This window comes from Eublepharis macularius, chromosome 3, assembly GCF_028583425.1.
Source record: "Eublepharis macularius isolate TG4126 chromosome 3, MPM_Emac_v1.0, whole genome shotgun sequence".
NCBI classification, from domain to species: domain Eukaryota; kingdom Metazoa; phylum Chordata; class Lepidosauria; order Squamata; family Eublepharidae; genus Eublepharis; species Eublepharis macularius.
In genome coordinates this window covers 138,068,123-138,082,900 of record NC_072792.1, presented here as the reverse complement: position 1 = coordinate 138,082,900, position 14,778 = coordinate 138,068,123, and the positions used below count along the sequence as shown (strand labels likewise).

The 14,778-nt window shown below is 36.0% G+C and overlaps 1 protein-coding gene across 2 annotated transcripts in view; it reads left to right on the top strand.

The window, feature by feature from the left end:
- The window catches only part of ALCAM (activated leukocyte cell adhesion molecule), a 248,981-nt gene that overhangs the window by 225,982 nt on the left and 8,221 nt on the right, over nt 1-14,778 (top strand). Inside the window, exons 15-16 of one of the 2 annotated variants that reach the window (XM_054974224.1) lie at nt 5,772-5,828; nt 11,704-11,820. In XM_054974224.1, coding sequence (XP_054830199.1) covers nt 5,772-5,828; nt 11,704-11,791 — 145 coding nt within the window. In that variant the 3' untranslated portion in view covers nt 11,792-11,820. The remainder of the gene's footprint in view (nt 1-5,771; nt 5,829-11,703; nt 11,821-14,778) is intronic. The other variant, XM_054974225.1, reaches the window with a different exon arrangement.

Genomic DNA, 14,778 nt, shown 5'->3' with positions numbered 1-14,778 from the left:
AAGAATGAAATATGATCACCCAGTACAAAGTCTCTTCTATTTACCAGTGTTCACGTGGAGCTCTTAGGAAAAATAAATGGGTATATTCAAAAACATTTGGACAATGGGGTGTGCATTATGTCCCACCCCTAATGAACTCAGTGTCTGGAATGAGATGCAGTTTGTGTCCCTGTTTACCTGTTTTCTAAATGGTAGTCCATTTAATTCCCCTTCTATTAAATGTCTGTTAGCTACCAAGCTAACCTCATTTGTGCAGACCCATCCTTGTCTCTGTATATCAGCTCCCTGGGTTCTGTTTCTTGATCATGCTAGAGTATGATAGAATTCTAGGAACTAGTTTTCTATAGCACATATTGTATGGAACTGATGTTTCCTTAAAGATGTTACACCCACAGATATTAACAATTTCCTGTTAAATAGTTGAAAGTGAAGAATAGTTTAAGCACTTACTATTACTATCTGAAACTTTGTTCATACAGCAACACACATTACATTTCCTGAGATTAATAGTTGTCAATGTGAAGAGTGCCTCTGTGAACTGTAATTAATCATCATGTGACTGGGTTGTCCTCAGATTCCCTCATCTATCCTAAACTGAGTCTGAATATATAGGAGCTCATTAGAGCTATCAGCTTTACAATCAGAATATCACTGTTTTATGAAGGGGGAGCCAGCAAACACAGTGTAGAGGTTTGGTTATTCACTTTTAATCTAGTCTGTATTAAAATGGTGCTACATTCAGATAACTAACTATGTAGCATTATCGGATATTTTATAATTTCATTATAGTTGGGCTTCTTCAGCAAAAAGTAAGAACATATGTTTGTGGTTAATGATAAGCTTTCAAAGAATATTAGCAGAATGTGTTACATCTACTTCTTTATAATCTGAGTCCTCCACTGTGGGTTTGATTTTTATATTATGGAGTACTCTCACCAACTGTACGTAGTAGGGAATTGATTGGTAAAACTTCATTTTAAAGAATGACAGGCTGCTTTTTCTTCACTGTTGAAATGCTAGGACTATGCAAAACATAAGGCCGCCTCATATTTCCAGTGTCTTCACTGGAAGGGAAGGGGAAACAAAAAACGTCGGAATTTCTCCTTTCTTAATCCACTGTTCAATCCTTATACTGAGTGGTCTGCAAAGAGTGGTGTTAGGAATTTTGATTCTGCCTTCTCAAATGTTGGTTCCTGTATTTATTCATATGTCTCCTGCAACAGGTAATCAGTTGTAGCAAACTTGGTTTGTTGTGGCTTCTACTGCAGCTACCACTACCACATTGTCTTTGGGTCTTATTCTTCAATAAATAAAGAGAAAAACAGCGAGCGGGCCAAAAATGCTTCTTCCAACTTCTTAATCTGCCTACTGTTGATGACTTTTTTCCATCTTGTTTTATAAACATTCTCTCCTATCCATACTGGCTCATTTCAGATAATTGTTTATAGATGATAAGCAGATAACCAAAGGGTCTGCTAGTGAAAAATATGCCCCGTGGTGCAGAGTGGTAAGCTATAGTACTGCAGACCAAACTCTGCTCATGACCTGAGTTCAATCCTGGCAGAAGCTGGGTTCAGATAGCTGGCTCAAGGTTGACTCAGCCTGCCATCCTTCCAAGGTCGGTAAAATGAGTACCCAGTTTCCTGGGGGTAAAGTGTAGATGACTGGGGAAGGCAATGGCAAACCACCCCGTTAAAAGTCTGCCAAGAAAACGTCGTGATGCGACATCCCCCCATGGGTCAGTAATGATTCGGTGCTTGCACAGGGGGCTACCTTTACCTTTAAGAGACAAAGTTAGTCTCTGACCTGTTTTCTGATTATAATCTGCCAATGCTCACTTACTTGAGTGATTCAGAAGTTTATTTTGCTTTTCTGGACCAGTTTGGTTCCTTTCTTGTTTTTTTCAGCCCAACTCTGTTATAACATACATTCCGACTCATGGGGATGACTTGAACCCTTATACAACTTATTTTTACTTAACAGCTGCTGAAATTTTTCATCAGTACCATGCATGGTTTTCAGGCATTGAAATCCTCCTGGTTTTGTCTGGCTACACTCAGATTTTTTCATCTAACAATGTGCTTTTTCTACATCCCCTTTTATGGTTTTAGTGTTAATAGTTAACTGTTGAGAATTCCAGTCTGCAAACTTAATCTTCTTATATTATCTTGACAATACCATTTAATCCTACCCATGGTCCTATTCAGCCACAGTTAGCATACTCTCATATGTAACTCGCATACTTATTGCCCCAGGTTCTCATCAACTAGAGTCAATGGGATGATTTAGGACAGGGAGATGTAGTGGGTCAGAGATAAGTACTTTCCATCAATGAATTATGGGACAAACCTAGCTCAGATTACATCCTCTTGATGCTTTCCTCTGAGCTTCCCAATACTTCTCAGCTGTTCTGCTAAAGCTGTTCCCAGCAAAAGAAAACTGGAAGATTTGCATGACTCATTGAACTGGATTGGTCAAAATAGAGTCTGCAGTGAAACATCACTATATCCTAGCACCTCCCAAAATGAGAAGCAGGGACACCAACAAAAAAGAAAAGTCTAGGACATAAGAAGGAAATTAAAAGGTTTTGCAACTCTTCACATCAGTAAACTGGTTTACTTTGCATTCCAGAAATGCATCTTTTTCTTTTCCTACTAGACATGAAACTCAAACACAGTAAGTTCAAAATTCTGGTTTTCTCTGTTGTTCCCTGCTACAATTTATATTGCTTCTTCCTGCTTTGTACCATAACAATCTGTGCAGTCTTACCAGTAGCTGGAGAACAACTCAATTTGCTAGATGCCAGTCAGAATGGATTGCAGCTGTAGAGATGCATCCCTTTACCTTCTATAGTGCATATTCTCATGTAAAAATCTATTCTTCTCGCGATTCCTTCCTCCCACACCTAGAGTGACTACAGTTCCTCCTGTCCAGAGGCCCTACCCTTCCTAGTCTAGATGGCATTATTCTTGTTCTTGACTTAGCTTCAGATACTTGAGCTCTAAGTACCCTATAGCAGCTATCCTCAACCTTGTTTAGTCTTTAGCACTTTCAGAACATTAATACCGGACCAGTCACAAATTCATGAACCAGTCACAAATTGTTGAAAGATTCCAGTACAAGTGATGACGAAAGCAGCTACTTCTAAATGCTTGTTCTGTACAAATGCAAAGGGAATGGTTCCTAGACTATTCTGAACAAAAGCCAAAATTAGAACAGCCACCTGCATGGCCACAGGGACATAGTTCCAAGGCCAGAGACATAAGAAAGTTTGTGACTGGTCAAAACAAGGGTGTATTGTGTAAGGCACTTGCCCAGTATGACCGCAGTGCACTGATAGTCAACAGTTCAGGAGTGACCCAAAACATCCTCTTTTTTTCCCCTGTTCCACTTAAAACCATTTTGATTTTATTCCTAAGTACCTAATGGGAAAAACCACTAGACATTGTTGCTGTAGAGACAATGCAAGTTAAATGGAGGTCTGCCAGCCCATTTCTTCTCTTTTGTGCTTTCAGCCACTATCTTCCAAATTACTTTTTAAAAATGTGTGAACAATCCTAGCTGACCATCCTGTCTCCAATTTGTACCCTAATTTTTAGCTGTAAGAGTACATCTCCTTTTACATACACTAGTGGCCAAAATTGTGGAAACCTTTTGGGAAAAGTGCATTTTTGAGGTTTGATAGCTCATAACACCACTTTTTTTTTTAGTAATACCATAAAATTATATATCAATGGAAAGATAATTTAATCAAGAATGTAATGCAACAAAGTTTGTTCAATTATATGTATTCTATCAAATGTTATAGCCAAATAACCAGGAAAAGGAAGCACAACTTGCTTAGGTTGATATGAAGTAGCTTTCCTTCATTTGAATGTAGCCATTCAACGTAATACAATTAAAGAAATGGCACAAAGAGTTGACTGGTCACCCAGAAAGCGATGTAAAATAGTACTATTAAGTGAACAAGGCTACAGTTATGAAGAAATTAGAAGAAAAATTGGTGGAAACTTAACCAAAGGTGGCATTTCTAAATTTTTGAAGAGGTATAAGGCAACTCAGTCACTACAAAACCAGACTGGTAAAGGCAAGAAAAGGTGCACACAAGCAAGGGATGATAGAAAAATTGAGAGACTGGGCCTAGGTGACAGAAGAAAATCATTGGGTGTATACAGAACGAAATGGCGCAATTCAATGTGAAGTTTAGTGCAAGGACTGTTCGGCGCAGACTGGAGGAATTTGGTCTTAATGCTAGAATTCCACGAAAAAAAACATTGTTCTCTCTCAAACAAAGGTTGAAAAGATTAAATTGGGCTAAAACCCATGTTAATTGGACAGTGGAACAATGGGACAGTGTTATTTGGAGTGATGAGACCAAAATCTCCCTGTTTGGTAGTGATGGCATAAAATACGTGAGAAGAAGAATCGGAGAAGATTTGCATCCTGATTGTATTACACCTACCGTGAAACACCCAGTTAGTGTTATGATATGGGGTTTTATGGCATCAAAAGGTGTGGGCAGAATTTGCATGATAAATGGCAATATAAATGCCCCAAAATACATAAATGAAATGCTTGAGCCCAAACTGAAGCCTTCCACGTGTGATCTTTTCCAATATAATGAAGCATTTATAATTCAACAAGATTCAGCTCCATGTGATTTTGCTGCTGTGTGCAAAAAGTGGTTTCAAGATAATCATATTCCATTGTTGGAATGGCCTGGGAATAGCCCAGACCTTAACCCCATCGAAAATCTATGGAGCCTAGTAAAGAAACTGGTTAGTGAGAAGCAACCCAGCAATAAAAAGCAATTAATAGAAGCAGTAACTCAATCATGGTTTCACATTATAACAGCTGCAGAACTAAAAAACTTGGTTCACTCCATGGGAAGGTGTTGTAAGGCCGTAATTAAAGCAAAAGGTTACCCAACTAAGTATTAACTGACATGGTGAGAATTGTTGTATAACTCATTTTTTCTATGTGTTTCAATTTTCTTCTTTATAACTACTGTTCTAAAAAATGTCCTTCATAAAAGTTATTGCATTACATTCTTGATTAAATTATCTTTCCATTGATATATAATTTTATGGTATTACTCCAAAAAAAAGTGATGTTATGAGCCATCAAACCTCAAAAATACACTTTTCCCAAAAGGTTTCCACAATTTTGGCCACTAGTGTAAGAGTTCCAAATAGGATGGATTAAGCTCACACAACTCATATTGCTAGAATGGCTTTTCACTAGTTTGCAACATTTTGTATGACTAACTGTAAGTCTGAAAATAGTATGTATTTATATAGTACGTGTGTGTAAACATATATGTATACATATATACATATACCTATATATGTATAGTATGTTAGATCAGATTCATATAAGAAAGGGGATATTTAAGTTACTTTGCAAGATGAGGTTGAGAAACTAGTAGTCCTTAGACATGTTTTGTTGGAAACTATTTTTTAAATTATAGTTGCTGCACCTGACACATTTAAATAAAACCTAATCAGCTGAATTATCAATGCTGGCAATCTTCTGTTCTCAGCATAAAGCTATCCCTTACTATAGATCTGTGAAGAAAGAGATACAAATATCTGGGAACATATTTGATAAAATTTCAGTAAAAACGAATACCCATAGAAACTAAAATGCTGCCTATTTTTAAAACACCAACATATATGTTCCCCATCACAAATATCAGTATCCACAGATCACCCTCAAGCAGTTTTTGAAACCCAGTTGAACAATTATTCATATAATCTCTGTCCCCAAAGGGATTTCAACGGAGAGTCTGAGAAGGAAGCAGCACAGAACATTCAAAACCTCCCGAGGCAAGAAAGTTACTTTCTTATGTGTGTTGTGGTTTTGTAGATTCTTCTATTGTCTTGTCATCCCTGAAACAAGATATATAAACATATATATATATATATATATATATATATATATATATATATGATTTTTATTGCTCATGGAACTTATATTTCCCACTTCCTCCTTCCTGCTGCAGTCCAGTGTGATCTTTGAAACGATGCTTCTGCATATTAGGGGGCTATCAGGAATACGGCAGTCTACAATGGGAAAGAGAATCAGCAAAAATCTCCTTTTTCCACTACAGGAAGGTCCCTTCTCCTAGCAATGACAAGTTTAGATCCAACCCTCTGCAGTTAGTTTAATGGAAACATGTTATGCACTATAGTTCCTTCCTAGTTACCCCTTACAAATAACATGCACTTTAACAAAACAAAAGGAGGTATATTTGATCACTGACCCATTCAAATGAGATGCTAGAAACTCATCCTGTCAGTAGGTATCTTTTAAACTGTATATTTTTAAAAGATTAATCAAATTTCCCTGTCAAATAGGAGTAGATATGGGGAGAAACTACCTTGGCAGTTGCACAAATTTGAGACACATTTGTCTAGATTTAGCTGCCTTATTTATTTAGCTTTCCTCTTAGAGCAGTTATTTTCTAATATTATAAAATATTACCAGTTTAAATTTTTTAAAAAACATGCTAGTTCCCATTTCCATTTTATCTTCAGGACTGCAGAATCTTTATCTGGATTTGTTTGTACAAATTGAATTGTCATTTTTATCATCTTTAGCTGAAAATAGTTGGATATGGGTTATGACTGAAGAGGAACTGGATGACTCTCAAATGCATGGATAAAAAAAGCCTGCAGTTTGGCTGGAAGTGGGAACTGCAGGTATTTTTATGATGGAGGGTGCACAAAGTTCTTGGAAGCATTCTCCCAGCATCTTTAATCATTCACAGTTAATTCTTAATTTCTCACTAAAAGAAATTTGTCATTATAGAATGACAAAAAAAAGCATCTTACCAGAGTTGTTGGCTAGCACAGAAAAATTAAAAGTGTCAAGCTATACTTTTATATACTTGTTCATCAGGTAGAGTGCTCATTTATTTTTCCAGTACGTATCATTACCATTTTAATTAAATACTTTTTTCATCTTATTGCAACTGCTGGGTGAGCAACCCAAAACTTGTTTTTAATGTTAAATAATTTCTTCTATATTGATAAGTTCAATTGCCATCCTAATTGTACTGACCTGGTAGCTTCATTGTAGAAAAAATACATTTAAGACATGGATATATGTTCCCTACTTTTTAATAAAAGCTTTCAGAGGTTGAAATGAAGCCCTTACACAGTGCAGTCATAGGACTGGAATAGTTTTCTTCTGCATTGTATGTGGACTGGATCTCCCAAAATATATTCTAGTCTGAAAAACAGCTTGGAGTGATAAAGCGAGATTGAGCTGCAACATAAAGGATTTGCAGTGCAGTTCTAAACAGAATTACAGTGTTCTAAGTCACTGAAGTAAGTAATCACTTACTCCTGTGCTGTTTTCCCAATAGGCCTTCCATAAGTATAAAGATATGGGGAAATGATTAATACACTCTTGCCTGTTTCAACAGTCAAACCTCAGCTCGATAGCAGCTTTAACGTGCCCATACACAGACAGACAGAAATTAGATTAAGTATAATGTATTTTATTCCTTATATTCCAGTAAAAAGGTTTCCAGCACTATTTGTAACCTTCCATTCTTAAATTCAGGAAATAATCTTCTAAAATATATTTTCCTTTGGAAAAACATGTCTAATAGCAAGTAAGATCTTGTGGAAATAATTCTTGTGACTCTTGAAAGAATAAGAAAATAAGTATTTTGAGATCGTCACTTGTCCATTAATGTAATTAAATACAAAGCCAGAGATTATTTTTTGTATACACCATGGATGATAGTGATTGATGCAAACTTAAACAGGGTTATGAGATACAAATAACATTGAATAAGCACCTCCCAGAGCTATATTGTCACAAAAGGGGTTAACATCCCATGACATGTTTCAGTAATATCTTTGGCATTTTACTGGTATTTCTTTATATACTCATTTAAAGTCTGATATATCATAACTCATCTTCCAACATTAGACATAGGAGACAGAGTTAGTTTTCAGAATGCAGAGAGTTGCAAACTTACTACCTCTATTGTGATGGATTATGTGGTTGATCAGGATGGTTCATGTTGCCATTACTTTCATTTCTTATCTTTTCCAAGTTGTCTTACCCTGATTGTCTAAAATGGTATCTCTCTAAGAAAACAAGGAGGTGTTGATATTTCTGAGAAAAGGGTCACCTCTCAAACAACCCTTTCCATTCTGTTCTGAGTAATTTTCTTTTTTTCTTTTCAATTGGCCATCATTTTCAATTGTTGCTTTCCCTCATAATGAATAGCATACTGATTTTTTTTGTACAGACATTATAGAAATCTGTTCCCTTTAGGAATGGATTTATAGATGCTGGTCTGTCTGTGTGTGCACACTTCTCATGTATTAATTTATTAAAAATTATATCAAAACTATATCAACTATATTTTCGTTTGTTTCATTCCTTCCATTTCACGTATGCAACTGCAGTTTAATGCATTTTTATTGAACCCTCACAGTCATTCATTACCTCAGGTTTTCATTTCAGAAGTTCCTTTGATATAATTTTAACCAGTTACATGCTTGTTACTGAGGATGACAAGGCAATGACATTTAGAATTAAACCCCAGTAGTAGCAATATAGCAGCAATGCTTACAGTATAGTCAAAAACATTTTGAGGAGGTCTCTAAATAGGCAACATATACATGAATCAAAAAAAACCATGGCAGTGATGAAAGGATATAACAAGGGGAAATATGTTAGTCAAAGTAATAGAATTTCAATCACAATACTGATGTGGTCTCTGTATTTTCCAAAATATAATCCACAAGGTTAACTTTATGTTTGATAGTTCAGTATCAAGTCTGTTAGTTACATATAACATTTACTTGATAAAAGCTGGGAAATCTAGGTGCTATATCATTATATTAAGATCATCTGGCATGTCAGTAAAAACCATCCACTCTTTTCAGAGATTAGAAATCCTGGAAGATTATATCCCATTATAGTTGATAATTCCAGAGGGGTAGCCATATTAGTCTGTCTTATGTAGAATACAATTTTGTTAGTCTTTAAGGTGCCACATGTCTATTAGTTTGACCTCATGGAAGACAGTGTATGTCATGGTTAGAGTGGTGGGCTAGACTCAGAGAGACAAGTTTGAATTCCTACTATACCATAGAAGCTTGCTGGGTGAACTCCTTTAAACTGCACCAGGGGATGCCCAATTCTGGTTGGGACCGCCACAGCATGGGGAAGAGGAGGGGATCCTGCCTCCTGGCTGTGCCATTTTCCCTATCAAATGCTACCAAGGGAATTATTTTCCCACATACATACCCCAGTGCCTTTTCAGGTTGGAAAGACTGTGCTGCGGGAGGGGAGAAGACAGGAAAGTCACTTTTTAAAATGATGGCAAGTTCTTGGGGGCAAATCTGGGGATGACCATCTTGTATAATTTGGCCCTTAATTCATGGGTTATTACTCAGGCAAAAATGTAAAAAAAACCCTTCTGGCTTGAGTATTTAACTTGTTTATTCCTTAGGCCTGGCTATACACAGCACAGAATATCTAATACAAACCTTTAATTTTTTTTAAAGAGAGGTGCTAAGAACACAAAATATACACATACAGAGGCTGAAGTCTTGGCTATTTCCCCACAGTCTAAAAATAGTGCGATACTCATGGAAGGCTGCCGACTTCCTCGCGCAATTTTTGATGCCATCCATTTACAAAATGCCACAAACATGATTTCTGGCGTTTTGTAAATGGATGGTGTCAAAAATCATGTGAGGAAGCCGGCAGCCTTCCATGAGTATTGTGCTATTTTTAGACCATGAGGAAACAGCCCTTATTTCAATTGTCTGGAATTAATCCTTGCTCACTCTACTCCTTCCATTTTGTGTTGCCAAAATCAAATCCCATGTTTTGTTTCCTGCATACTGAGAGTAGTTTTCCTTGTTCACCTTTGAGCTACATGTAGCAAGAGCACTATGGAGAGAAACTACAAAGCACAATACATCACACATGTATTTTCAACTACCATGACCAGACAACTTTGGAAATGCAAATTTGCCCTCATGCTTTAAGTATTCTCCTTTGCTGTACAATGGTAGCACTGCACAGACACAGTATCAGCACAGAAGGGAACATCTGATGCTGCCCTACCACTAAGAAATACTCCCCCTTCTGCCTTGACCCAGGACTGTTGGAGAAATCACACCCATAAATCCAGGCAGATGGTGTAAATTTGCAGCAGAATTCAGAATTCCAATAATCCTCAAATATTTCTCTACCATCCCTCTGCATGATCGGCAGCAATCTTTGCTGTACTATACAATTGAAAAACAGTTAAGTCACTTCTTCCCCCTCCTCACCCTTATTAAACTGAGACATTAACCTAATCACCAGAGCCCCTGCTCTTTTGGGGCAGGAACAAGATGCATGTGGCAACAGAGGTTTTGACACAAGGGAAAGGATTTTATTTGTATTACTTATATGGATTTTTGCATTTACATCTTTAAGTCTGGGTTTTAAAATGTTATCGCTCTAATACAGAAGTCTTTCATCCTGACAAATTGGAAGAACTACTTCAACATGCAATGAAAACTTTAGTGTGGTAGTGTGTTAAGCTACAGTATGCCTTCCATCAATCTGTCTTTATGTAAAATTAAATGTGTGCTTTAAATGAGTCATACCTCCCATTTCTGTTCACTGTGCCTGAACACTCAGGATGTTTCTAGACACTGGTGATTGTGAGACATGCACAGTTCAGACAGGGGTTGTCTCTCTCCCTATACTGACCAGGAACATGGATAACTTAGCAACAGTAATTCCAAGGCTGCAGTAGACTTGCTCTAGAAGCATCTTGTTTTCTTCAAGGAAAACAAATGCCACCAGAACAAGTGAGTTAAGCCTGGAATAAAAAAAGGAGACAGAAGAAGCCAAAACTACTTAAAACCCTAGGACTGGATGGGACTGAGGTAACAGCTCTAACAGTGCAATCCTTAGCGGAGTTACTCCTGTCTAAACCCACTGATTTAAATGGGCTTAGACTGGAGTAACTCTGTTTAGGATCACATTGTAAGTGTAGGAGGGAGAAGGAAGTTAGAATGTGTGAAATAATTTCAAGTAACGTTTATGTGTCTTGTCCAAGAGGGGAAAGGGTGCAACTGCTTCTATATGCATGAAGCTTCTGCTTCATGAGTGGACTGAGGTTTTTGTTTTATGTTTCCAGAAGTTAAATAAAAACCAATGTATTTCACATGCAAAGCAGCTCAGCTGATGTCCAGAAGCAGTTGAGTACAGTTATATTATTTAAATGATGCTTTCTACATTTTCAGTATCTGAAATTGTGTGGTGTAATCTTCAGGAAAAAGGGCAATACCTTATTACACTTAAAAGATTGACATGCTAATAAAAATGTCTTAACCTTTTCAAATATGCATGGAGAAAAGTCTAGCTGATGAACTTATATAAAGAAATACAAATTACTATTGACAGCATAACTTGATCATTTACAAGTGAGAGTCAGATTAATTTCAAACTTATTTTAAGTAAGTATATACAAAATACTATTCCAATATTAATTATCATTAAGGGTTATGATTTGCCAGTTGTAGCCATAAATAAATGATGTTAGCTGACCTATAAGAATCCCCATCCTTGTAGAAGAGAAAATACTGTGCATCAGTTCAAATGGCGGAATATAACTAAAGGCTGTAAGTAAGGCAAGATGATATATTTCTGCTTTTTCCATTTTAGGACTGCATCAAAACATGTAGATAAAGATCTTGGAAATCTAGAGGAAAATAAAAAGTTAGAAGAAAACAATCACAAGTCAGAAGCTTGAGATACAGAATGAGTCAGCCATCAGTCCAGGTATGTGAGAATAATTATAGCATACATTATTTCTGTTGTTTCAGTGGAGTTAATGTTTCTTTAGACTATATTTCCTCGATGAAAGGAGCTGTTTCTGTGGTACATTTACATCTAGAGTTATCTTCTGAACATTTGGAATGTCTTCTGCAGCTCATTTTGTTACTTGTTGTGGCTTCCTGAGGTGGGACATGAGAACTGTATTCAGAATACATACCATGTGAAGAAGAACTCAGATGGCTGTTTCATTTACTAAAATTTGTTGTCTTTTTAATATCATCTGTTTTATATTTCCTGGGATAGACTACCTTGGCAAGCACATTAGCTCCACAGAATTTACTAAAGCGCCTTAAACAATTGTTAGGAGACATACAGTCTTCTATCTGATGCCTCCCCAGACTGGTACAGCTGATTTAAAATAGAGACAGATTTTTTTTGTATTTTGTAGTTATTACACATGTTCATTGTAGTCATTTTTGTCACGTGAAAACAACTTTCTTTTAAAAAAAAATTATTGGATGGTTAACATAACATGTATAATATTATTACATCTTACTTACTAATTATCCCCCTATGGATATAGTATATGCTCCCCACCCCTCCCCTCCCCCTTTCCTCTATTGACTTCCAACAGCACTCCAACACCCCGTTTCTTGTTAGAAATACTATCTCTTAGTTGTCATTTTAAACTTAATGGTAAAGATTTACAATATATCTTATCTTACTTAATAACACTCAAAAGACCATAATTGTCCTTTAACATCCCATCTTTTTTCTAAGTATTTTTTCAATTTTCCCCAGTCCTCAAAAAATTCTTTTGGATCTTGCTCTCTCAGTTTCCTTGTTAATTTGTGCATTTCTGCCATATATAACGCTCTTTGTATCCACTCTTCAGTTTTCGGTATTTCTTCTTTCTTCCAATATTGTGCATACAAAGTTCTTGCCGCAGTTATCATATAGCACAGTATTACTCTATCCCTTCTATCAATGTCTTCTAAATGCAAGGATAACAATAACATTTCTGGATTCTTGACTACATTATTTTGGAGTATTAAAGACATTTCAGTACATATTTTAGACCAGAAGTCTCTAGCCTTATCACAAGTCCACCACATATGAAATAGAGAGCCTTCATGCTCTTTACATTTCCAACACTTATTGGATAGCTGCTTATTAGCAATGGCTAACTTTTTCGGTGTTAAATACCATCTATATATCATTTTATAGCCATTATCTTTAATACTGGTACAAGTTGAAATTTTTAAAGTATTTTTCCACAACTGTTCCCATGCATCCATCATAATCTCATTATTACAATTTATTGCCCATTTCACTATTTGAACCTTAATTGTCTCATCTTCAGTATACCATTTTAACAATAATTTATACATTTTAGAAATTATTTTATTATTATCCCCCAATAAAAGTTCTTCTAATTCTGAGTTTTTATTTCTCAAGCCTGCCTTCCTTTGATCTGATCCAAATAAGTCTTTAATTTGTCGATATTGCAGCCAACCGTATTTAAATGGTAATTGTTCATTCGATTTAAGTTTCAACTCACTGTTTTTGGTTTTTAATAATTCTTTATAAGTAAGCCATTCATCTCCTTTATATTTCAAATTCGGGTTAATTACTTCTGCAGGGACAATCCACATTGGTTTCTCTTGCTCTATAAATCAGGGAAGCTACCAAAATCATTTTTTGAACTAGTAGGACAAGAAAAACTGGAGGATATTTGGAGAAAAGAAAATCCTAAAGGCACAGATTATACGTACTACTCGGCGAGACATCAATCATTTTCAAGAATTGATATGATTTGGACAACCAAAGAATTGGCATTACGGACAAAAAAAAGTGGAAATAATGCCAAGAGTAAGCTCGGACCACAATCCATTGCTTTGAAAAGTTACAATGGGACAGAAGAAATTACGATGGAGAATAAATGAAGACCTACTGCATAATCAAGAAAATATGGAATATTTACAGAAAGAAAAAATATTTTTTCAATCTAACAAAAATAATGACATCTCAACTCGGATGGTATGGGATACATACAAAGCAGTAATAAGGGGAATACTAATTACCTTAAACAACAGAGATTAAAAAAAGAAAGCAGGAGAAAGCTCAAGAAATTCAAGAGAAATTACACTAAAAAGAGCAAGAATTAAAGAAGAAACCAGGGCAAAAATCAATAGTACAAGAAATTAAAATATTGCAAGAGCAAGTAAGAGCAATGGAAAATAAAGAATTAGAATGGAAATTGAGGACATTGCAACAAAAATCATTTGAAGGAGCGAATAAGCCTGGATGGTATCTAGCCTGGCAACTAAAGAAAATAATTAGTAGAATAATTGAAGAAGGGGAAGAAATTAAAGAACACTACAGAATTAAACGAGTGTTTTATAAATACTATGCAAAATTATTTCAAAGGAAAGCAATACCACAAGAGAACATAGATCAGTATTTGCAGAGAATAGATTTACCAACCATATCAACTATCACGAAAGAGAAGCTGAATGCTCCAATAACAGATGAAGAAATAGAACAAGCTATAGATGCGGCAAAGACTGGTAAGGCACCTGGACCGGATGGGATTTCAGCGAAGTTTTATAAACCAATGAAGAAAGACCTAGCTCCAGCCTTAAAAGTTGTAATGAATGATATACTGAAAGGAGAGGGTCTTCCAGATACGTGGAATGAGGCAAATATTACTTTGATACTAAAAGAGTCACAGGAACTGACTGATGTTAAAAACTACAGACCAATTTCGCTAATAAACAATGACTATAAAATATTGGCAAGAATACTAGCAGATAGACTTAAAATATGGTTAATGGATTTTGTAGGAGATGATCAGGCGGGGTTCTTACCGAAAAGACAATTAAAAGACAATCTGAGGGTGGTTATAAATGCCATTGAATATTATGACAAGCGTCCAGACAAAGAAGTCGGGGTGTTTTT